Source organism: Bombina bombina, chromosome 5 (assembly GCF_027579735.1).
Source record: "Bombina bombina isolate aBomBom1 chromosome 5, aBomBom1.pri, whole genome shotgun sequence".
NCBI lineage: Eukaryota > Metazoa > Chordata > Amphibia > Anura > Bombinatoridae > Bombina > Bombina bombina.
This window is the reverse complement of record NC_069503.1, coordinates 75,874,886-75,901,466: the sequence shown is the minus strand read 5'-3', so window position 1 is coordinate 75,901,466 and position 26,581 is coordinate 75,874,886. Positions and strand designations below refer to the sequence as shown.

The following is a 26,581-nucleotide window of genomic DNA, read 5'->3' as shown; positions in this document are numbered from 1 at the left end:
TATAAATGAAGGGACCACGACAAATCCAAACTTTGTTTGGAGTGCACTTAAAGCCTCTTTGAGAGGGTTACTGATAGAAGAGTCAGGTAGACTTAGGAAAGCACACAACTCCAGAATAGATGAGCTTAGAAATGAAATTGATACCATAAGGGACCAGGTAGTAAAAAAGAAGCAAAATAAACTAGTAAAACTACTCAACAGCAAAAACGAGGAACTAAATCAACTTCTAGACAGGGAGGCGGTCCAATCGATCAAAGTGGTAGACACTAGATATTATATATATGGAAACAAGCCAGATAGGATGCTAGCGAACAAACTAAAGGAAATGACTAGGGCCTCCACTATTCCACAAATTCAAAAGGCTAACGGCCAAGTCACTAATGACCCACTCCAAATAGCAAATACATTCGCTGAATTCTATAATAAACTTTACAATTTACCCATTACCAAATCAGGAATTAGCATAAGGAAAGAATTAGACAACTTCCTAGGAAATAGTAAATTACACACAGTAACAGAAGAAGAATTAGATTCCCTAAATGCCCCTGTCACGATACAAGAAGTTCTACTGGCCATTAAGGAATTAAAAAGAAATAAGGCACCGGGCCCGGATGGGTTTCCAGGCTCGTTCTATAAAGATTTGCAACTATCGGTGGCTCCCTTACTGGTGACTTTATATAATAATATTTTACAAGGCGTAGATATCCCCCCAGATCTGTTAACTGCAAGGGTGACAGTCATTCCGAAGCCTGGAAAGAACACACAATATTGTCAGAATTACCGGCCAATCTCATTAATTAATCAGGATTTGAAATTGTTCACTAAAATTCTTGCAAATAGATTAGCCCTGCCCATTAGAAAATTGATAGATACAGATCAAGTAGGCTTCATCTCACAGAGAGAAGCTCCAGATAACACACGAAAAGTGATTGACCTAATTAATTTCGCGACAGTGAAGAAAGTGCCTTCTCTGTTTCTAGCTTTGGACGCAGAGAAGGCATTTGACAGAGTCAATTGGGACTATATGTTTGCAGTCATTCATAAAATGGGAGTCAGGGGGCCCTTCATTAATGCTCTAAAAAGAATATATTCCACTCCTGATGCATTCATTAGGCTTTCAGGATATCAATCAACACGAATTCAAATTCGAAATGGCACAAGACAAGGGTGCCCTCTGTCTCCCTTGCTTTTCGCAATATGCATTGAGCCATTAGCAGTGCTAATAAGAGATAACCCAGATATTGCAGGACTTAGGGTAGGAGATAGAGAATATAAAATATCCCTTTTTGCGGATGATGTCATCCTTGCAGTAACGAAGCCGCTTCTTTCCTTGCCAGTAATATATTCTATTATAAATAAATTTAGTCTATTATCGGGTTATAAAATTAATGAAAGTAAATGTGAAGCCCTTAGTACTCACCTCCCAAATACGACAAAGAAGTTATTAGAAATAAACTTTACGTTTAATTGGGTTAGATCATCCCTTAAATATCTAGGTGTTAATCTCACAAATGATATCAATAAACTATACAAAGAAAACTATACCCCCATGTTTTTACAGATTAGAGAACTTCTACTTAAATGGGCCAAATATAATATATCACTCTACGGGAGGATCATATCAGTCAAAATGACAATACTCCCTAAACTCTTATACTTATTCAGAACCCTCCCGATAACTATCCCAACTGCTGAGTTACATAACTTGCAAAAGGAAATTTTAAAGTACATCTGGCAGGGCAGGAGAGCAAGAATAAGCAAACAAAATCTGATGAGGCATAGGAGAAAAGGAGGGATTGGATTACCAAATCTAATTGCATACTACTATGCAGCCAGAATGGCACAGACCACACATTGGTATAGGATAGATCAAACACCCCAGTGGGTACAGTTAGAGAAAGACATCTTAGAGGTAGGAAGATTAGACACTATTCTCTGGGCAACGAAACAACATCGACCTTGGCATATTGAGGAATATGTCTCGATTAGACATACCACCTTTATCTGGGATAAACTAACCAAGACATACCCCATAATTAATGTTAGATCAAGACTGACACCATTAGCTCCAATCACTTCACTCATTAGCACACATATCCAAAAGAAATGGGAAAACAAGAGCCTTTATCGAATAGCGGACACACTCATAAGCAATAAAATACTGACCTTTTCCCAATACAAGGAATTAGGCACCCCAGAACAAAATGAATGGTATCATTACCTACAGCTCACATCTAGGGTACGAGAAATAATGGGATCAAATAAACCCCCATCTAACACCACATTAGAGACAATATGCCTGTCCAATACTCGTGGGAAGGGATTAATTGCACTATTATACCCATTATTTAGTGAGGGAATCAGCAAAGAGAAGAGTCATTTTATGACCAAATGGGAACAGGACTTAAACAGGACCTGGACATTAGAGACGTGGCTTTCAAACATTGATAGAGGCCTTTCATTCTCCCCAAATGCATTGCTAAAAGAAAACTATATCAAGGTTGTATATAAATGGTATATGTACCCCACAAGACTTACCAATGCTCAGATAGATAATCCCCATATGTGCTATAGGGGATGTGGAGAGACTGGTACATATTTACATATGTGGTGGCAGTGCGAGAAAGTTAAAAGAATATGGGACATGACATCAGCTTATTTAGGAAATATCCTTGAGACTGAGATTGATCTAACCCCAGAACAAGCCTTACTACACTTCCCTACAGAAGACATTAGTAAAAGACACCATAAATTAGTAGCAATGATTTGTACCATAGTAAGGATCTCTATAGCTAGATTTTGGAGGGGAGACCCCCCCACATTTGATTATATCGAGAAGAGAATCAACTATCACTACAATATGGCGAGTGCCTCAGCAGCCATACTGAACACTAGAAACAAATTTATCCAACAATGGGAACCATATATTATGCATATAGAAAAGGTAAATAGAGCTAGAACCTTAGCCACTTAGATAACATCAGAACCTAAGGTCTGTAAGGGAATATATCAGGGGAGGATGAGTTCCAGATCACTAAGATTATTAAAATTAAACAGATATAAATATATGGAGGAAGGGGAAAAAATTAGATTGTAAGATGGGAGGCTAGTCCAGAATGCTATCCGACAACCCCTGAGATTTGAAGGTTACAGTTTGGGGTAAGGAATCTAGAGAGAAAAAAGTAAAAGATTTAAATTGTACTAATTGAATGTATAATGAGAGAAATAATTTGAAGACTGTATTGTTACTGTTTGATTGTTTATTTATTGATATTGATGATGTTACATGTACATTTTACATAATATGTGAAAAATCAATAAAAAGATTTCAACAAAAAATAAAAAATTAAACACAGTACATATAATTTTATCTCATTTGACGATCATATTAAAATTAGCATCTTGCAATATTCCCTATCACAATCATAGCAGAATACTAAGACATAAGATGAATAGTAAAACATATATATATGTGTACATATGTATATATATTAGCATCCATATAAAGAAATACATACATACTAACATCCCAAAGTTTTAAAAATGTAAAAAACAATTGATAAGTTAAAAACTAGATTCACTCTCTTTATTAAGAGCGGCTTCTACAACTGCCATCTGATATCATTAAAACTAGAAAAAACATCAACTCTAAAGATAACTTTCATTGTTTGTTACAGAGATCGTATGTACGCCATTAAAAACATCACTTATCTTATTTGTTGATAAAAATGATTGCGAACCAAACTGAGATTCATAGTAGAATGTGGAAAAGAAATCGTGTAAGTGAAAAAAGGGGAATTCACATTGTTTGTAAATTGCAGCGGCGTGTTAACTAGCTCAGCTGTGTTGGTACACGTCATGAGCCATTCAGAGAGATTAATCCTATGTTAATGCGTGCATTGTGAAGGGGAGTGTATCAATCGCCCTATCCATGAGAAAATATACTATTCACCTATCGAGCATCGTGTAATGGTGGGAGTGTGCTGAGGGGCCAATCAGAGAGACTGTGGGAGTGTACTCAGAGACCTATCTCTGTTATCCTATAAAACGTTGTGAAATTGTGAGGATGTGCTATGGGGCCAATAGGAGAGAATGTATATAAGAGTGTACTCAAAGACCTATCAGGAATAATATCGTCTGTGAACAGTGCGTCAGTAAAATCTGTCAGCAAAATTGCTAAGGGAATGGACAGATTGTAAGGCATATGTCAACATTGTGAAGTGTGAAATGTAAAGTGAATAATTATTCGGAATGGGGTGTATAGCAGAAGAAGAAAATGAAACATATAGAGGAAAGTGCCTCATTAGATATCATAAAAACCAACAAAAACAATGCAGACCTTGAATACTGCACATGTACATATCGATAGGCGGAATAACAATAATATATTTATAGTTAGATCTACTCTCAAAAGAGATAATGAACAGAAACTTAAAAGCTGGAAATATAATAAATTTCTGATCCATAGATTACATAAAAATATGCTTGTATTAAGGTTGATCTATATTTAAATAATATATCTAATCAGTATTAATGTGTGCAGAAGCCTAAAACAAAAATAAACTACTAAACTAGAAATTGATACATTCATATGCTATTCTAAAATAAGGAATAATCAATACTCCAATTGGCATGCTATGAATGCATACATGGGAAAAATATAATAAAATATTGGAGAATACTCACTATAATATCCAAAAATTAATAGTAAATGTATATTGAAGAATGTGTCTAAACACATTAATAAACACAAGTTAGTGTGCTGCTATTTGATAATACTGTAAGGCAGTAAACAATAGGGTTAAACATTCTATATTAACCATAGGGATATACAACTAGTGGCCAGATAGTGAAACATAAATAGATTATCTAAACCGTACTAGAATTGCTATTTAAATGCAATGAGATATGTGTGTGAGTAAAGATTGTGTAAGGATAAATTATAATAATAGTATAGATCTATAAGATCAACATGTAGTGAAATAATATAATAAAATAATATTAATTAATGTTTTATAAATGCTGAAAAAGCAACTATAACTAGAAATAAATCCTTGTGTATCTGGGTGACTAGTACCACTAAGTGCATGAATAATATATAATAAATAATGTATCTTATCGAATTATAAGTGTATAAATATATCGTTAAAGAGTTATGAATGATAAAAGTTTGAAATGAGTACAAAAGTATATATAAACCCCAATAAAATTAATAGATACCCATGTATCAACCTATAGTAACAATTAAAGAAGGATCAATCCCTCAAATCATGAATGTCATCTCCTAAAATCATATTTCTAATCATCTATTTAGAAAGCTGCCATGTCCAGATTTTCATTGAGTCCATCTGGTTGGAGTGTTCTCAATTTTCTGATCCAGTATGTTTCTCTTTTCCTGAGGGTCATAAATGCATCAGATAGAGATCTGGAGATCACCTTTATGGGTGTAATTTTCATCGGATTCTTCTATTTCTTGTGGTGAGCAAGGCAATGTCTTGATACACTATGAGATTTGGAATTCTTTGTAATATTATATGAGTGTTCACTCCACCTCTTTTTGACCTTGCGACAGGTGCGTCCAACATATTGGACCCTAAAATTGCGACTCAACAGGTATATGACAAAAGATGTCTCACATGTCATGAATCCTTTTATTTTGAAAGTCTCTCCTGTGGTGTACGATGTAAAACTTGTCGCCTTGTGAGATATGAAATTACACATCCCACAGCATTTCCTGCAACACTTAGATATTCTATTTGTTGGAATGTTCTTATTTATTAGGTTAATACCACGACTACTGTTCTCCTGATATTTGTCCCTAACTACCTTGCTAGGAGCTAGAGCTGTTTTTAAGGTCGGTGCTCTTCTGAAAACCACTTTAGGTTTCTTACCTATTATTTTCATAAGAGTCGAATCATTGGTCAGAACTGGCCAATGTTTATTAAGAATCTTGGTAATAGCATGATGATTAGAATTGTATTTGGTAATGAACAGTGGTGGATTACATTCTTTGAATGTTTCCTTGTGTCTCAGTTTCCTGGTGAAATAGCTAGACCTGTCTTCTTTCCTAACTCTACTAATTTCACGATCTATTAGATCTTTTGGGTAACCTTTCTCAAGGAATCTCGCCCCAATAACTTGAGCTTGTATGTCATAATCTTCCAGTCTCAAACAATTCCTTCTAATCCTTCTGAATTGTCCATAAGGGACATTCATCTTTCAACATTTGTAATGGTTACAAAATGGAGAAAGCTGTTACAGTCAACAGTTTTGAAGAAAGTTTTTGAAAAACTCTCCCCTCTGGAGTACGCCCCAAAATGAGATCTAAAAATTCAATTTATTCTCTTTGGATATTATGTGTGAAGGATATCCCATATGTATTGTTATTAAGGTGATTTATAAAGCCACTAATGTCGTCCCTTGACCCTCTGAAGATGAACAACAGGTCATCAATGTAACGGCCAGGTTTGCTGCAAATTGGGTATTGTAAATATATGATTGTTCAAAGCTGCCCATAAAAAGATTAGTGAAACTTGGAGCGAACCTGGTGCCCATAGCCGTCCCCTTGATTTGAAGATAGTATCTGATTTGATACAAAAAGTAGTTATGTCCAAGAATTAAACTTATCAATTCAATATGATTTTAGGAGATGACATTCATGATTTGAGGGATTGATCCTTCTTTAATTGTTACTATAGGTTGATACATGGGTATCTATTAATTTTATTGGGGTGTATATATTCTTTTGTACTCATTTTGAACTTTTATCATTCATAACTCTTTAACGATATATTATTTATACACTTATAATTCGATAAGATACATTATTTATTATATATTATTCATGCACTTAGTGGTACTAGTCACCCAGATACACAAGGATTTATTTCTAGTTATAGTTGCTTTTTCAGCATTTATAAAACATTAATTAATATTATTTTATTATATTATTTCACTACATGTTGATCTTATAAATTAGTACGTTTAGGTAGCCAAAATATGGTCAGGAGGTATAACAGGAGTAGGTACAGACTCCGCCTTGGACAGAGGTGAAAATTATCGAGAGAGGGCATCAGCCCTAAGATTCTTACTACCAGGCAGGTAGGAGACCACATAATTAAACCGAGACAAAAATAGCGCCCATCTGGCCTGTCGGGCGACAAACGTTTTGCTTCAGATAGATATGTTAAATTCTTGTGGTCAGTAAGAATGAGCACTGGCACGCTAGTACCCTCGAGAAGATGCCTCCATTCCTTGAGTGCCAAAATTATGGCCAGTAATTCCCTGTCACCAATTTCAGAATTGCACTCCGCTGGAGACAATTTCTTAGAGAAGAAACTACACGGATGCAAGGAACTGTCAGGCGTAGGACGTTAAGACAAGAGGGCACCTACTCCAGTCTCAGACGCATCGACCTCAAGAACGAAAGGCAGGACAGGGTTAGGATGAGCCAGAACTGGAGTGGCAGCAAAGGCAGTCTTAAGACTATCAAAGGCCTTAATTGGCAGTAGGTGACCAATGGAGTGGATCATTCTCTTTACGGGTCATGTCTGTGATAGGTTTGACCAAGGAAGAAAAGTTTTTAATAAACTTTCTATAGTAATTGGCGAACCCCAAAAAACGTTGAATAGACCGAAGACCAACTGGGCGAGGCTACTGCAGAACTGCAGATAACTTTTCAGGATCCATGGAGAACCCTGCAATGGAGATAACATAACCTAGGAAGGTTACTCGAGTCTGATGGAACTCACATTTCTCGAGTTTACAAAACTGGCCGTTCTCATGTAGTCTCTGAAGAACCTGTGTAACATCAGAACGATGAGCCTCAAGTGTGGGTGAGTGTATGAGGATGTCGTCTAAGTACACCACAACACACTGTTGCAACATATCTCATAGGACATCATTAATAAATTCCTGGAAAACAGCAGGAGCATTACATAGGCCAAAGGGCATTACAAGATACTCATAATGCCCGCTCCTGGTGTTAAATGCTGTTTTCCATTCATGGCCCTCCTTGATCCTAACGAGATTGTACACTCCTCTCAAATCAAGTTTAGTAAAGACCGTAGCTCCCTTGAGGCGGTCAAAGAGTTCAGTAATGAGCGGAATAGGGTAAGCATTCTTAATGGTAAGACGATTAAGACCCCTATAATCAATGCATTTTTCTTCACAAAGAAGAAGCCAGCCCCTGCAGGAGAGCAGGATTTGCGGATGATTCCCCGCGACAGAGCATCGGCAACATACTCCTCCATAGCACAATTCTCTGCAACAGACAGATGGTAAACCCAGCCCCAAGGAGGTATGGCTCCAGGTTGCAGGTCTATGGCACAATCGTAAGACCGGTGAGGAGGCAACATACCGGCACACACCTTGTCAAAAACGTCTAGGAACTCTCGGTACTCCTCTGGCAATTGAGATACCGAAGAAGTGCACAAGACTTTAACTGGTTTCCGAAGACAAGTGGAAACACATTGCGGGGACCACGACAAAATTTCGGACCTGCGCAGTCGAGACTGGGATTGTGCTTTTGGAGCCAGGGATAACCCAGTACAACCAGAAAATGCAGAGAGTTTATAACCTGGAACTGGAGGGTTTCAAAATGGAGAGCCCCAACAGCTATGGACAACGGAGCAGTTTCGTGAGTAACGAATGCGGGCTGAAAAGGCCTGCCATCAATGGCCTCAAAAGCAAGCGGAACGGACTGAGGCAAAACAGGAATGGAGTGTTTAGATACAAAAGCACTGTCAATGAAATAGCCCACAGCACCGGAGTCAACAAGAGCCTGGGTGACTATGGAGGTGTCCACTCAGGAAAGGACAACCGTGACCAAAGGTTTCTCCTTAAGCGGTTCCGGGGACGAGGATAAACCACCCAAGGTCTGCCCCCGACAGGACCTTAGGTGTGAGCGTTTCCTGGCCGTGTAGGACAAGACTTCAAAAGGTGGCCCTGTAACCCACAATAGAGGCAGAGCCCCTCCCTCCTCCTAAAGGCCCTCTCCACTGCGGAGAGACGCGTGAATCCCAACTGCATCGGCTCAGCAGTACCTGGTGACTCAAGACCAGGAGGCATGGGAGGAGAGGGAGGCATGGGTGGGAATGAACGCGTAGGAGACAACGGAACAGGAGGCCTCTGCAAGCGCTCCTTGAAAGAGGGCCTCTCTCTGAGTCTGATGTCAATTAGGATCAAAAAAGACACCAATGCCTCGAGATCCTCTGGTAAATCTCTGGCAGCAACTTCGTCTTTAATCGCATCAGAGAGCCCATGAAAGAAGGCGGCAACAAGGGCTTCATTGTACCAACATGGAAAACAACCATTATTTTTGTTGGTAATATAGCTTTGAGTATTTTTTAACCTTTTGCTACCAATATCTGCTCTTACCAAATGTTGTTGCAAATTTGGGCTTCTCTTATATGCCGGCAAAGGGGTATGTTTAAACTCTACAACCTCAGGATTGCATTTACCCAACATGTCCCAATGTTTCCTAATTATTTTTTGGATGATATGACTTTGAGCATTATATTCTGATAAAAAGAATGATGGCAGAATGGTTTTTGTATCTTTAATATTCCCTTTCAATGTCCCAATTTTTGGGCGTAACAAAGACTCTCTAGGGATAGATAAAACAGATTGCTTTTCTTTATCAATTATGGACATAGGATAACCTCTTTCCATAAATCTAATGCTCATTTCATCCAACCTGCACTAAACCACTTCATCAGAAACTATCACCTAGATTTAGAGTTTTGCGGCCAAAGGGGTGCGTTAGCTACGCATCTTTTTTTTCTAGCGCTGCTTCTAAACAACCCTGGTATTGAGAGTTCTCTGAAGGGCTGCGTTAGGCTCCAAAAAGGGAGCGTACAGGCATATTTACCGCCACTTCAACTCCGATCAGCCAATAGAATGCGAGCTCAATCTGATTGGCTGATTGGATCAGCCAATCCGATTGAACTTGAATCTAATTGGCTGATTCAATCAGCCAATCAGATTTTTCCTACCTTAATTCCGATTGGCTGATAGAATCCTATCAGCCAATCAGAATTCGAGGGACGCCATCTTGGATGACGTCACTTAAAGAACCTTCATTCGTCGTCTAGTCGTCGGTCAAGAAGGATGTTCCGTGCCGGAGGTCTTGAAGATGGAGCCGCTCCTCGTCGGATGTATGAAGATAGAAGATGCCGCTTGGATGAAGATGTCTGCCGGTCCGGATGTCCTCTTCTGCCCGGATAGGATGAAGACTTCTGCCGCTCCGGATGTCTTCTTTTGGTCCATCGGTGCCCGGTTGGGTGAAGACGACTCAAGGTAGGGAGATCTTCAGGGGGATAGTGTTAGGTTTATTTAAGGGGGGTTTGGGTTAGAGTAGGGGTATGTGGGTGGTGGGTTGTAATGTTGGGGGGTGGTATTGTGTTTTTTTTTACAGGCAAAAGAGCTGATTTCTTTGGGGCATGCCCCGCAAAAAGCCCTTTTAAGGGCTGGTAAGGTAATAGAGCTTTTAACTTTTTTAATTTAGATTAGGGTAGGGAATTTTTTTTATTTTGGGGGGCTTTGTTATTTTATTAGGGGACTTAGAGTAGGTGTGATTAGCTTAAAATTCTTGTAATCTTTTTTTATTTTTTGTAATTTAGTGTTTGTTTTTTTTGGTAATTTAGTTTAGTTTATTTAATTGTATGCAATTGTAGTTAATTTATTTAATTCATTTATTGATAGTGTAGTGTTAGGTTTTATTGTAACTTAGGTTAGGATTTATTTTACAGGTAATTTTGTAATTATTTTAACTAGGTAGCTATTAAATAGCAAATAACTATTTAATAGCTATTGTACCTAGTTAAAATAAATACAAAGTTGCCTGTAAAATAAATATAAATCCTAAAATAGCTACAATATAATTATTCATTATATTGTAGCTATATTAGGGTTTATTTTACAGGTAAGTATTTAGCTTTAAATAGGAATACTTTAGTTAATAAGAGTTAATTTATTTCGTTAGAATAAAATTATATTTAACTTAGGGGGGTGTTAGGGTTAGGGTTAGACTTAGCTTTAGGGGTTAATACATTTATTAGAGTAGCGGCGAGGTCCGGTCGGAAGATTAGGGGTTAATACTTGAAGTTAGGTGGCGGCGATGTTAGGGAGGGAAGATTAGGGGTTAATACTATTTATTATAGGGTTTGCGAGGCGGGAGTGCGGCGGTTTAGGGGTTAATAACTTTATTAGAGTGGCAGCGAGGTCTGGTCGGCAGATTAGGGGTTAATAAGTGTAGTTAGGTAGCGGCGACGTTGGGGGGGGCAGATTAGGGGTTAATAAATATTATGTAGGTGTCGGTGATGTTAGGGGCAGCATATTAGGGGTTCATAGAGATAATATAGGTGGCGGCGATGTGCGGTCGGCAGATTAGGGGTTAAAAAAATGTATTATAGTGGCGGCGATGTTGGGGGGCCTCGGTTTAGGGGTACATAGGTAGTTTATGGGTGTTAGTGTACTTTAGAGCACAGTAGTTAAGAGCTTTATGAACCGGCGTTAGCCCAGAAAGCTCTTAACTACTGACTTTTTTCTGCGGCTGGAGTCTTGTCGGTAGAGGGTCTACTACTCACTTCAGCCAAGACTCTCAATACCGGCGTTAGGAAGATCCCATTGAAAAGATAGGATACGCAATTGGCGTAAGGGGATCTGCGGTATGGAAAAGTCACGGCTTGGAAGTGAGCGTTAGACCCTTTCCTGGCTGACTCTAAATACCAGCGGGCGGTAAAAAAGCAGCGTTAGGACCCCTTAACGCTGCTTTTGACAGCTACCGCAGAACTCTACCGCAGATGGAGGGTGGGCACAATTGTAATGCAAAAGGCTATTACGGTCTGTTTCTTTCCTATATAGATCTACTTGTAAACCAGAGCCAGATTTAATGATTCTTGTATCCAAAATTGTATCCAAAAATGTGATACTCTCCTCACTCCACTACAATTTGAATCTGATGTGATTGGTAGTCACATTTAGGTCATTAACAAAAGCCTTGTGTGTTCCAAATAAAATTTGTTGTGCTGCCACACTTTTGGATTTTTTTGCATATTTGAAGGGGTTTCTGGTGCCCCTGTGGCCTGCATACAGTACCCTCAGTGCTGGACTTTTGCTTGATTCTTGAATATTACTTACCAGTTGCCCGTGCATTGTGTGGGAATTGGTGTATGTTTACACTATATACAATATGGACAACGCACAAGGATTTAAAACTTTCTCCTACACTGATTTGGAGGCAGCAAGATCACTACTCTCACTAAAGGAACCAGAGATTTTCTAAAGACTGTGCCTTCTGAGACGCTCTCTAAGGAGTATGAAAAACTTGCCAAGAAAAAGGTAGCATGTGACTTACATGCAACTACCCTTGCTGAATATCACTGTATAAAAAGAATTCCCAGAGGCTTGCGGATGGGTGCTTGCCCTACTTTGATGGTTGACAATAAATTTTACTGTGACACCTTTGAACAGATTCTTAACAAATGTTCAATGGACCTTATGGTCCTGACTGTGGATTGTCTCAATAAGGAGCTAGCTACCCAACAGGAGAAATTATCTGAACTTGAGTCTGATATTAAAAATCATTTACCTCCGGAAGATGCAGAAAAAACATAATTTATGCTTACCTGATAAATGTATTTCTCTTGTGGTGTATCCAGTCCACGGATCATCCATTACTTGTGGGATATTCTCATTTCCAACAGGAAGTTGCAAGAGGACACCCACAGCAGAGCTGTCTGTATAGCTCCTCCCCTCACTGCCATATCCAGTCAAGCAGAGAAAGGAGAAACCACAGGGTGCAGTGGTGACTGTAGTTTAAAATTAAAAAATACCTGCCTTAAAATGACAGGGCGGGCCGTGGACTGGATACACCACAAGAGAAATAAATTTATCAGGTAAGCATAAATTATGTTTTCTCTTGTAAGGTGTATCCAGTCCACGGATCATCCATTACTTGTGGGATACCAATACCAAAGCTAAAGTACACGGATGAAGGGAGGGACAAGGCAGGTACTTAAACGGAAGGTACCACTGCCTGTAAAACCTTTCTCCCAAAAATAGCCTCCGAAGAAGCAAAAGTATCAAATTTGTAGAATTTTGAAAAAGTATGAAGCGAAGACCAAGTCGCCGTCTTGCAAATCTGTTCAACAGAAGCCTCATTTTTAAAGGCCCATGTGGAAGCCACAGCTCTAGTAGAATGAGCTGTAATCCTTTCTGGAGGCTGCTGGCCAGCAGTCTCATAGGCTAAGCGGATTATGCTTCTTAGCCAAAAAGAAAGAGAGGTTGCCGAAGCCTTTTGACCTCTCCTCTGTCCAGAGTAGACAACAAAGCAGATGTTTGACAAAAATCTTTAGTAGCTTGTAAGTAAAACTTTAAAGCACGAACCACGTCCAGATTGTATAATAGACGCTCCTTCTTTGAAGAAGGATTAGGACACAAAGACGGAACAACAATCTTTTGATTGATATTCTTATTAGATACCACCTTAGGTAAAAACCCAGGTTTGGTGCGCAGAACTACATTTCACCACTTATCTCTTAATACCTCCATGCTTGTTGAGAGTTGCAAGAGAATGACTGGATATGGCAGTGAGGGGAGAAGCTATATAGACAGCTCTGCTGTGGGTGTCCTCTTGCAACTTCCTGTTGGGAATGAGAATATCCCACAAGTAATGGATGATCCGTGGACTGGATACACCTTACAAGAGAAAACACTGCTAAATACCAATAATACCGTTACTGACCTAAAGAAGGTGATCGAGGCACGGAAGAGAGCCAAATTCGCAAGGGATGAGGCGGACTACACTCAGGGTAGAGTGTACAGATGGCGGTATGACCCAGAAGGAACCTTCAGACGAAGCACTTCCGGTAAGCAAAGACGCCTGGGCCGGGGACCAGTGCAGAGCGGCAGCAGCTCAGGTTCTTCTGAACAGTCTCAGGGGGACTCAGATACGGACGCAAGTGGAGAATCAGTCAAGGTAAAGCCGGTGAAAGTGAAATCCAATCGATAGCTCTGGTCGTCCAAGCATTGAGGTCACAGAGGTCTCATAGAGGGGGTAAGAAACACCACAAACGTGGTAGTCCAATGCCTAATGTAAAGACTTTGCATACTGGGACTGATAATTTGTTAAACAACTCTGGGTCTGAAATTACGGCTAAAGAGACTGAGATACTTAAGAAAGGCTTATCATTCTGTCCTGATAAAAATTGTGATTTCTTTCAGTTACAGAAAGATTTATATTGCTTTTACCGTAGTGTAAGATTGAAAACTATGGGTTTTAAACAGAGAAAGTATTAATATGACTAATGTTGTATCTAATATCAAACTTAAGGATTTGGGGTTGCACAACAAGAGTACTTTCATCCCTTCACAAAGTAATCATAGCGTTGAGACTTTCATTAGTCTTGTTAATAGGGATGTTTAACTCTTGCAGCATAATCTCCATAAGAAACCCAGGAAATGCACCAATTTTTCTAAAGCTGATAATGATGCTTTTAATAGTTTAAAATCTAAAAATAATGTTATCTTGAAAAAAGCTGACAAGGGCGGCGCAATTGTGGCTCTGGATAGAGCCTATTATATTGAGGAAATAAGGGAACAACTTAAGGCTGAATATGTTTATAAAAAGCTGTCTTATAACCTTGTGTTTCAGATACAGAAGGAAATTGGAGGTATTTCCAGTAAAGCTTTGTCTAATGGTATAATTGATAAGGAGGTATTTAAATTTGTGAATGTAGGACATCCCCGCACCCCTGTGCTGTATACCCTGCCAAAAGGGCATAAAGATATGAATAGACCGCCAGGTCGCCCAATTGTTTCAAGTAATGGCTCTGTTACCAACAATGTTTCAATCTTTTTGGATAAGATTTTAAGACCCTATGTGGAGTTATCCACTTCATTTATAAAAGATACTAGGGACTTTTTGCAGAAGATTGAAACATTGGATATACCCACGAATAAAGTCTTGTTGTTTAGTCTAGATGTTGACAGTTTGTACACGTCTATAACCCATGAAAGTGGTTTGGGTGCTGTTAAATCAGTATTGATCAGTGACAAGAAGTATAATTTAATTCAAGTTGATTTTTTCATTCAGTTACTAGAAATCATTCTATATTGTAATTACTTCCTGTTAGAAGATGATTATTATTTACAGACTCAGGGGACTGCCATGGGATCCAACGTCGCCCCCAATTATGCCAATATTTTTATGAACTTTTATGAAGAAAAATTTATTTTCTCACATGATTTGTTTATTCGATATGGCGCCTGTTGGTGGCGCTATATCGACGATGTGTTTGGTATTTGGCTGGGCAACGTTGGATCCCTGGTTGCTTTTCTTAATGACCTAAATGTGACTACCAATCACATCAAATTCAAATTGTAGTGGAGTGAGGAGAGTATCACATTTTTGGATACAAGAATTATTAAATCTGGCTCTGGTCTACAAGTAGATCTATATAGGAAAGAAACAGACCGTAATAGCCTTTTGCATTACAATAGTGCCCACCCTCCATCTCTTTTTAAAGCTCTCCCTAGGAGTCAGTTCCTAAGGATAAGAAAAATAGTTTCTGATGAAGTGGTTTCTAAGTGCAGGTTGGATGAAATGAGCATTAGATTTATGGAAAGGGGTTATCCTATATCCATAATTGGAAATCTGTTTTATCTATCCCTAGAGAGTCTTTGTTACGCCCAAAAATTGGGACATTGAAAGGGAATATTAAAGATAAAAAGAATGATGGCAGAATGGTTTTTGTATCAGAATATAATGCTCAAAGTCATATCATCCAAAAAATAATTAGGAAACATTGGGACATGTTTGGTAAATGCAATCCTGAGGTTGTAGAGTTTAAACATACCCGTTTGCCGGCTTATAAGAGAAGCCCAAATTTGCAAAAACATTTGGTAAGAGCAGATATTGGTAGCAAAAGGTTAAAAAATACTCAAAGCTATATTACCAACAAAAATAATGGTTGTTTTCCATGTTTAAACTGCTCTTGTTGTGGCAATCTTATAAAAGGTTCAGTATTTTATCATCCTACCACTGGCCATAAGTATAATATTAAGGGATACCATGTCACTCGAGTTTTGTAATTTATTTAATTAAATACCCTTGTGGGCGGAGCTACGTGGGTGAGACCACCCGTAGCATCCGTGACAGAGTTATTGAACACAAGAGCAACATTGTGTCCTGCCCCTGTTGCCCACCATTTTCTTAAGATGGGTCATGCTATAAATCAACTTAGGTTTCAAATTATTGTTCAGAAGCCACGTTGTGGTGGTGATAGAGAATGTTTATTGAAACAACGTGAGGCATTCTGGATCTACAAGCTTGGTACATTAGAACCTTTGGGCTCAATAGAGAGTTAGATTTATCAGTGTTTTTGTGATAACATCTATTTATAAAATCTTTTTTATAAAATCTTTCTGTAAAATAAAATTACCCTCTCTAAGGAGAAAATATTGCTTACTAGGAGGTAAATTTACATTGAAAATTGTGTTGACCTTTAATATGTGTAGGAATTGTATTATCATTATTATTTATTATTTTGTATTTTTTGTAGGAAATGTCTGTTGTGCTATATATATATATATAAATATATATATAGATATATATAAAGTAAATACTGTTTTAGGACAAATTTTGTACATTGATCCATCACAGTGAATGTTTGTTACCTGGATACTATAGAGTTAATTTTTATGTATACTCACTAAAGCCCTCTAGTGGGGGCTGTGTATAATTTCTCACTATGTTCAGTGTAAAATCAGCTTGACAAAGGGAAACACTCCCGAAACGTTGCTCTGTTGTTTTTCCTTGTGTGTTCCAAATAAAAAATGTTGTGCTGCCATTCCGAAGAGTACTTCCCTTCATAACAGACTAAACCGAAATCTTCTGACACTTCTCTGCCAACCTCCTGTGAAGAGAGGCAAAGATTGACTGGGGGATGAGGGAAATGGGGGAGGTATTTAAGCCTTTGGCTGGGGTGTCTTTGTCTCCTCCGGGTGGCCAGGTTCAGAATTCCCAAAAGTAATGAATGCAGCTGTGGACTCTTCCCGTTTATGAAGAAAATACACAAATACACACACACAGACATACCCACACATACATTCACACAAAATACACATAAACACACATATGCACACACACAGTCATACATACAGACATACACACACACACACACATACATATACACACACACATTTATTAAAGGGAAAAAAATCTGGCTCCTAAAAGTATTTTGGTTGGCTCCTAGACTTAAAATAAATTTGTTAAGCCCTGACTTACCTTTTCTGCTATGTGCTATTACCCTGTACCACACTGGAGTTCAGGAAGGGGAAGGAAATTGACACACATACACAACGCACATACACACAGAGATACATACACACATACATACACACACACACACACACACACACAGATACATACACACACATACATACACACATACATACACACACACACACAGATACATACACACACACACAAACACAGAGATACACACACACGCATACACACACACACACATACACACAGATATATACATACACACATACATACAGACACATATACACACACACACAATAAAGAACAAAAAAAAAACAAAAAATTGGCTCCTAAGTATTTTGTCTGGCTCCTAGAATAAATATGTGGTTACCCTGTACCGCACTGTGCAGTTAGCCTGTACCGCACTTGAGTTCAGGAAGGGGAAGGAAATTGAAGAGAGGAACGTAGAATATATTTACACTGAGATAGAATGGAACAGTGACACCTGCAGGCAGAAATTAAAAGTGCAGGCAAAAAAAAAATTCTGCAGAAACAGTAAATTTTCTGCAATGAGATTGCACATCGCAGTATGTTCTGCCTTGGGGGTTATGGGTGTTCCATGAGCGAGGTCAGGGCAGGGGAAGGTGAAGATGTTCTGACTACAGAACCAGGTTAGAGGGTGAGAGGGGGGGAGTATTTTTTACCATCCTCCTCCTCAGCTCAATGGGGGTTGCTCCTTATTTATAACGCCATTGACACAAATATTATTATAAGATGCAGATATAAATATAATAGTTTATATTTGTTTAAAGGGACAGTCAGCACCAGAATTTTTGTTGTTTAAAAAGAAAGATAATCCCTTTATTACCCATTCTCCAGTTTTGCACAACCAACACAGTTATATTATTATACTTTTTACCTCTGTAATTATCTTGTATCTAAGCGTCTGCTGACTGCCCCCTTATTTCAGTTCTTTTGACAGACATGCAGTTTAGCCAATCAGTGCTCACTCCTAGGTCACTTTACGTACATGAGCTCAATGTTATCTATATGAAACATGTGAACCAATGCCCTCTAGTGGTCAAAATGTAATTCAAAATGTATTCAGATTAGAGGCAGTCTTCAAGGTCTAAGAAATTAGCATATGAAACTCCTAGTTTTAGCTTTCAACTAAGAATACCAAGAGAACAAAGCAAAATTGGTGATAAAAGTAAATTGGGAAGTTGTTTAAAATTGCATGCCCTATTTAAATCATGAAAGTTTTTTTGGACTTGACTGTCCCTTTAATGAGTGATCTATTCTGTTTTCCCAGTAATTAAAGTCAGCATACTATCTATTTTACTCACCTAACACATATGAGTTCATGCTGATAACAGGCTCCGATGTCTGTGCTCAGGAAGAAGGTTCCCTTATTCACTCCAGTTACATCAATACCTAATATCTCTCAGTGCTCTGGTCTTGTCTGTAAAAAGTATATTAAATGGTTTAGACAGATGATAATAAAAAATGGTTCTGATTAACTGTACGTATGGTATAATTAAAGGCACACATAACAATTCATGTGATACAGATCAGCTGATTAGGTTATTACATATGTGCTATTGATTCAGCACAAGCATTTAGTACAGTTAGCTCTGTGGGTGTTGCCACTTAAATATGAATCAGATCTATACAACATAATGGTAGAAAATATATTTAAGTGGGGCCCTATCACAACTTTACAAATATATTATAATCTTTGTTTTCTATCATTTATATGAAACAATATTATCTACTGAAAGAAATGTTAAAAATCATTTGTTTAAATATAAGTTAAATTGGTTACTGCAGTATTGGTATTGTACTTCCTACTAATTCTCACTGTCAGACATTTTGTCATGTGCTCCACCCCCAGTCCTTTAACTTCTCTTGGTCAATACTGAGTTGTCTTAAATCACACTGCAAAGGTGTGTGGGAGAGATAGGCACTAAAATCTTAATTTCAATTGTTTTCTTGGATAGAGTTAAGAAAATAAAGAATTTGTGTTTACATAAAGTGATAATATAATGAGATATGTTCTTTTGGCAAACTGAGTCCATCTAAAAGGATCATAAAATATAGATTTAAAAAACCACAGATGCATAATAAAAATACAATGCAATAAACCTTACTATAAATTTAAAAGAGCAATAGATTGCTTTCTGATAAATGCAGTTCTGCACCTGTACCATGTGACAGCTATCAGCCAATAACAGACTCATATTTTTATATAATGAGAACCCCTGCATATGCTAAGTAGGAGCCGGAGCCTCAGGTCATTTAAAAGGCTGTGTACAATTTAATAATGAAAATAAATTACAAACAGCAAACAGTTATTTTACATAAAAATAAAGCTAAAGGTGAAATTTCCCATACACTTTATACTATTTTATACACCGGTAAAACAAGTAATTAGAAACACATTAAAGGGACAGCAAAGTCACAATTACACTTTTATTATTCAAATTTAAACAACTTTACAATTTCCTTCTATTATCAAATCTGCTTTATTCCCTTGGGGACCTTTGTGACAAAGCATATAATGCACGATGGTGCGCTAGCTGCTGATTAGTGGCACATACAAGTCTCTTGTCATTGGCTCACCTTATGTGCTCAGCTAGCTCCCAGTTGTGCATTGCTGCTGCTTCAATAAAGAATATCTAGAGAATGAAGCAAATATCTTAATAGAAGTCAATTTTAGAGAGTAGTTTACAATTATATGTTCTATTTAAATAATGAAAAACATTTGGGGTTTCTAATTATTTTAAGCGAAAACCAAATTTACAGGACACTGTCCCTTTAAGTCTGTGATATTTATTACTGGAGCAAATAGCAGCTTCAGACTAATATTAAATTAAAATGGTTTATCTGGGCTCTACAGTTAGTTATAAACCTACAGGGAAATAAAAGATTCTGGTTGGCTGATACTTAAGAATCTGTTGCTCATTGGATAACAGGAACAACCCAACAAATGTATTATTGGACACAGCTCCTTAAACTTGTTTCTGCTACAAACTGCTATAAATCATTATGTATTAAATTATTCTTTTTAAATTAAAGAACTTAGCGTAAAATTCATTAAAACAGCATGAGAAATATAGAAAACAAATTAAATAAGTACAGTTGAGTTTTTTTATATAAACTCAGTTTCGTATATGAAGTGAAATATTTTATCTTTATCATAACAAAATACAGAACAATATTTTCTCATCATTATATAAAACACAACAGTGTGAGGCTGTTAATAAAGATTTAGGTCAGGGTTTGCATATTACCGTTTAGCAGAAGCTCTGTAAGTATGAAGTCTCTCTGGTTCCTCCTGTGTTATCACTGAGTGTTACACAGATATTTATACTAATGTGGGAGTGTCACCTTTCTCTGTGTGACTCACATCAGTACAACTTGTCAGTTGGGAGACAATGAGAGGGTCACACCTGGACTTTTGTTCTCATATAGATGTCTATTGTCCCCTCTGGTGTCACATGAATACAGAGTCCCTGCCTACCCCTCAGGGTGTGATTATCATATGGATAAGTAAGGAGGAAACAAACTGTTTATTTAAATGTGAGAGATTTTCTGTTGTGTCCTAAAATATCTCAGGATACAGCATTATATTATTTTTTTATTGATGGAAATTGTTATTTTAACAGAACTTAGTTGCAAACAGATGTATAATATTAACAAGTTATTAGATACATGTGAGATACAAAGCTGAGTATTTCAATATGAATAATTTGACCCTTTTATTGTTTGTTCACTAACTGTATTATTTAATGATTCTTTTTCTAATCTTTCTAGTATATATATATATCATATAGATAGATAGATAGATAGATAGATAGATAGATAGATAGATAGATAGATAGATCAGTCACAGTGGATTTATATTTAATAAAATCATCATTGGCATAATGTGGAACATGTGACATATAAATATTTAAATATTAAAAAAAGTGACAATAATAAAAGTGACAATAATAAGCTATGTGCTCATGTAGCAAAAACATGTGCATAATAAAACACATACAATGGATCATTTAAAGAGATATGCATCATCTAGATTAAAAACACAGTACACAGAGAAATTGCTGTACTCTGTAACTAACTGTGTGCTTTTGTTATTAGTCACTGTATTACTTTTTGTATTTAAAAGAAGCCCCCATCAGATATGTAACATTTATTTCCATACATATAATATATACTTACATACATATATACTTACATACATATAATATATGCTTACATACATATAATATATGCTTACATACATATAATATATACTTACATACATATATACTTACATACATATAATATATACTTACATACATATAATATATACTTACATACATATAATATATACTTACATACATATAATATATACTTACATACATATAATATATACTTACATACATATAATATATACTTACATACATATAATATATACTTACATACATATAATATATACTTACATACATATATACTTACATAGGTATAATATATACTTACATACATATAATATATACTTACATGCATATAATATATGCTTACATGCATATAATATATACTTACATGCATATAATATATACTTACATGCATATAATATATACTTACATGCATATAATATATGCTTACATACATATAATATATACTTACATACATATAATATATACTTACATACATATAATATATACTTACATACATATAATATATACTTACATACATATAATATATACTTACATACATATAATATATACTTACATACATATAATATATACTTACATGCATATAATATATACTTACATACATATAATATATACTTACATGCATATAATATATACTTACATGCATATAATATATACTTACATACATATATATACTTACATACATATAATATATACTTACATAGGTATAATATATACTTACATAGGTATAATATATACTTACATAGGTATAATATATACTTACATACATATAATATATACTTACATACATATAATATATACTTACATACATATAATATATACTTACATACATATAATATATACTTACATACATATAATATATACTTACATACATATAATATATACTTACATACATATAATATATACTTACATACGTATAATATATACTTACATACATATAATATATACTTACATACATATAATATATACTTACATACATATAATATATACTTACATACAAATAATATATACTTACATATAATATATACTTACATACATATAATATATACTTACATACATATAATATATACTTACATACATATAATATATACTTACATATATATAATATATACTTACATACATATATATATACTTACATACATATAATATATACTTACATACATATATACTTACATACATATAATATATACTTACATACATATATACTTACATACATATAATATATACTTACATACGTATAATATATACTTACATACGTATAATATATACTTACATACATATAATATATACTTACATACATATAATATATACTTACATACGTATAATATATACTTACATACATATAATATATACTTACATACATATAATATATACTTACATACATATAATATATACTTACATACATATAATATATACTTACATACATATAATATATACTTACATACATATAATATATACTTACATACATATAATATATACTTACATACATATAATATATACTTACATACATATATACTTACATACATATATACTTACATACATATAATATATACTTACATACATATAATATATACTTACATACATATAATATATACTTACAAACATATATACTTACATACATATAATATATACTTACATATATATATACTTACATACATATAATATATACTTACATACATATAATATATACTTACATACGTATAATATATACTTACATACATATAATATATACTTACATGCATATAATATATACTTACATGCATATAATATATACTTACATACATATATATACTTACATACATATAATATATACTTACATAGGTATAATATATACTTACATAGGTATAATATATACTTACATAGGTATAATATATACTTACATACATATAATATATACTTACATACATATAATATATACTTACATACATATAATATATACTTACATACATATAATATATACTTACATACATATAATATATACTTACATACATATAATATATACTTACATACATATAATATATACTTACATACGTATAATATATACTTACATACATATAATATATACTTACATACATATAATATATACTTACATACATATAATATATACTTACATACAAATAATATATACTTACATATAATATATACTTACATACATATAATATATACTTACATACATATAATATATACTTACATACATATAATATATACTTACATATATATAATATATACTTACATACATATATATATACTTACATACATATAATATATACTTACATACATATATACTTACATACATATAATATATACTTACATACATATATACTTACATACATATAATATATACTTACATACGTATAATATATACTTACATACGTATAATATATACTTACATACATATAATATATACTTACATACATATAATATATACTTACATACGTATAATATATACTTACATACATATAATATATACTTACATACATATAATATATACTTACATACATATAATATATACTTACATACATATAATATATACTTACATACATATAATATATACTTACATACATATAATATATACTTACATACATATAATATATACTTACATACATATAATATATACTTACATACATATATACTTACATACATATATACTTACATACATATAATATATACTTACATACATATAATATATACTTACATACATATAATATATACTTACAAACATATATACTTACATACATATAATATATACTTACATATATATATACTTACATACATATAATATATACTTACATACATATAATATATACTTACATACGTATAATATATACTTACATACATATAATATATACTTACATACATATAATATATACTTACATACATATAATATATACTTACATACAAATAATATATACTTACATATAATATATACTTACATACATATAATATATACTTACATACATATAATATATACTTACATACATATAATATATACTTACATATATATAATATATACTTACATACATATATATATACTTACATACATATAATATATACTTACATACATATATACTTACATACATATAATATATACTTACATACATATATACTTACATACATATAATATATACTTACATACGTATAATATATACTTACATACGTATAATATATACTTACATACATATAATATATACTTACATACATATAATATATACTTACATACGTATAATATATACATACATACATATAATATATACTTACATACATATAATATATACTTACATACATATATTATATACTTACATACATATATTATATACTTACATACATATATACTTACATACATATAATATATACTTACATACATATAATATATACTTACATATAATATATACTTACATACATATAATATATACTTACATACATATAATATATACTTACATACATATATTATATACTTACATACATATATACTTACATACATATAATATATACTTACATACATATAATATATACTTACATACATATAATATATACTTACATACATATAATATATACTTACATGCATATAATATATACTTACATGCATATAATATATACTTACATACATATATACTTACATACATATAATATATACTTACATACATATAATATATACTTACATATAATATATACTTACCAGTGACGTGCAGTGAGGTCAGAGGCTAGTGAGGCACTCGCTATGATACGCCCGAAAAAAACACTGACAGTAAGGCTAGTCACAACCATAGTGTTAGAATAACGTGTTTTGCACGTTCTGTTAAAGCCAGTTAGGGAAAGATATGTAGCCTTGATAAGTCTGCAGGGTAGTAAATTGTGGATTTCTAATTCTCAGAGCTAAATTACATGACAATTGACAAAATAGATAGACACAAAACACAAACATCTTTGTTTATGATTCAGATTGAGTATGCAATGTTAAACAAATTTCCAATATATTTTAGAACATTTGCTTCTTACTCTTAATATCCTTTGTTGAAGAAACATAAATGCAGTACTGCGAGCTGGCTGAACACATCAAGTAAGCCAAAGACAAGAGGCATATATGTGCAGCCACCAATCACTAGCTGCTCCCAGTAGTGCATTGCTGCTCCATAGCCTACCTAGGTACACTTTTCAACAAAGGATACTGAAAGAAAAAAGCAAATGAGATAACAGAAGTAAAATTGTTGTTCAATATTGTGTGTTCTATGTGAAACATAAAATAAATATTTTGTGTTTAATGCTCCTTTACATTTTAAAACACATCCTTTTTTACTGCAGCTATTCTCCAGTAATCAAACTTCATCCATTATTTACCTTATTTAAAGAAGCTAATCTGGGCTTTATTCCTCAGACAACAAGGTCACTGTCATAAAGTTAGTAAAGAGTTTTGAAGCTGTTATCCACTAAAGCCAAATAGGGACAGATATGTAGCAGATTTAGCCTTGAGAAGTCAGCAAGGTGCATTTAATGTTCTGATATTTAGACATTGCTCAACTTTCAGTGCTAAATTATATGATAAAGGGAGCAAAATAATTCATTAAATGCTTTATTAAAAAAAAATCAAGGTTTTTTCCAAGGGAAATGGGACAGGATTGGTAAATAGTTTAGACAGTGGTTCAAAGCAGACACAAAGATCTACAGTAAAAAAGAAAATATTCCTGTTTCAATAATAAAAAACAAACAGTTTTATAACTTTCAGCCAAGCATTTATTGATAAATGATGAGGACCAGAGGCAGCCGTAGAGTTAAAGGGACATAAAACCCAAAAATGTTATTTCATGATTTAGAAGATTTAGCAAACAGTTTTAAACAACTTTCAAATTTACATCTATTATCTAATTTGCTTCATACTCTTGGTATGCTTTGTTGAAAAGCATACCTAGGTAGCCTCAGGTGGTTGCACACTCAGTTGTCTTGTCATTGGCTGATTGCTGCTCTATCAATAAAGGATACCAAGAGAATGAGGCAAAGTTAATAATAGAAGTAAATTGGAAAGTTGTTCAAAACTGTGTGCTCTGTCTGAATCATGAAATAAACGTTTTTGGTTTCATGTCCCTTTAATAAGGCC

The 26,581-nt window shown here is 34.3% G+C and overlaps 1 protein-coding gene across 1 annotated transcript in view; it reads right to left on the bottom strand.

Moving 5' to 3' along the window:
- The window catches only part of LOC128659903 (gastrula zinc finger protein XlCGF26.1-like), a 41,312-nt gene extending 22,577 nt beyond the window's left edge, over positions 1 to 18,735 (bottom strand). Inside the window, exon 1 of the mRNA XM_053713491.1 lies at positions 18,619 to 18,735. Within this exon, the coding sequence (XP_053569466.1) occupies positions 18,619 to 18,637 (19 nt within the window). The 5' untranslated portion in view covers positions 18,638 to 18,735. The remainder of the gene's footprint in view (positions 1 to 18,618) is intronic.
- Between the last annotated feature and the right edge of the window lie 7,846 nt (positions 18,736 to 26,581).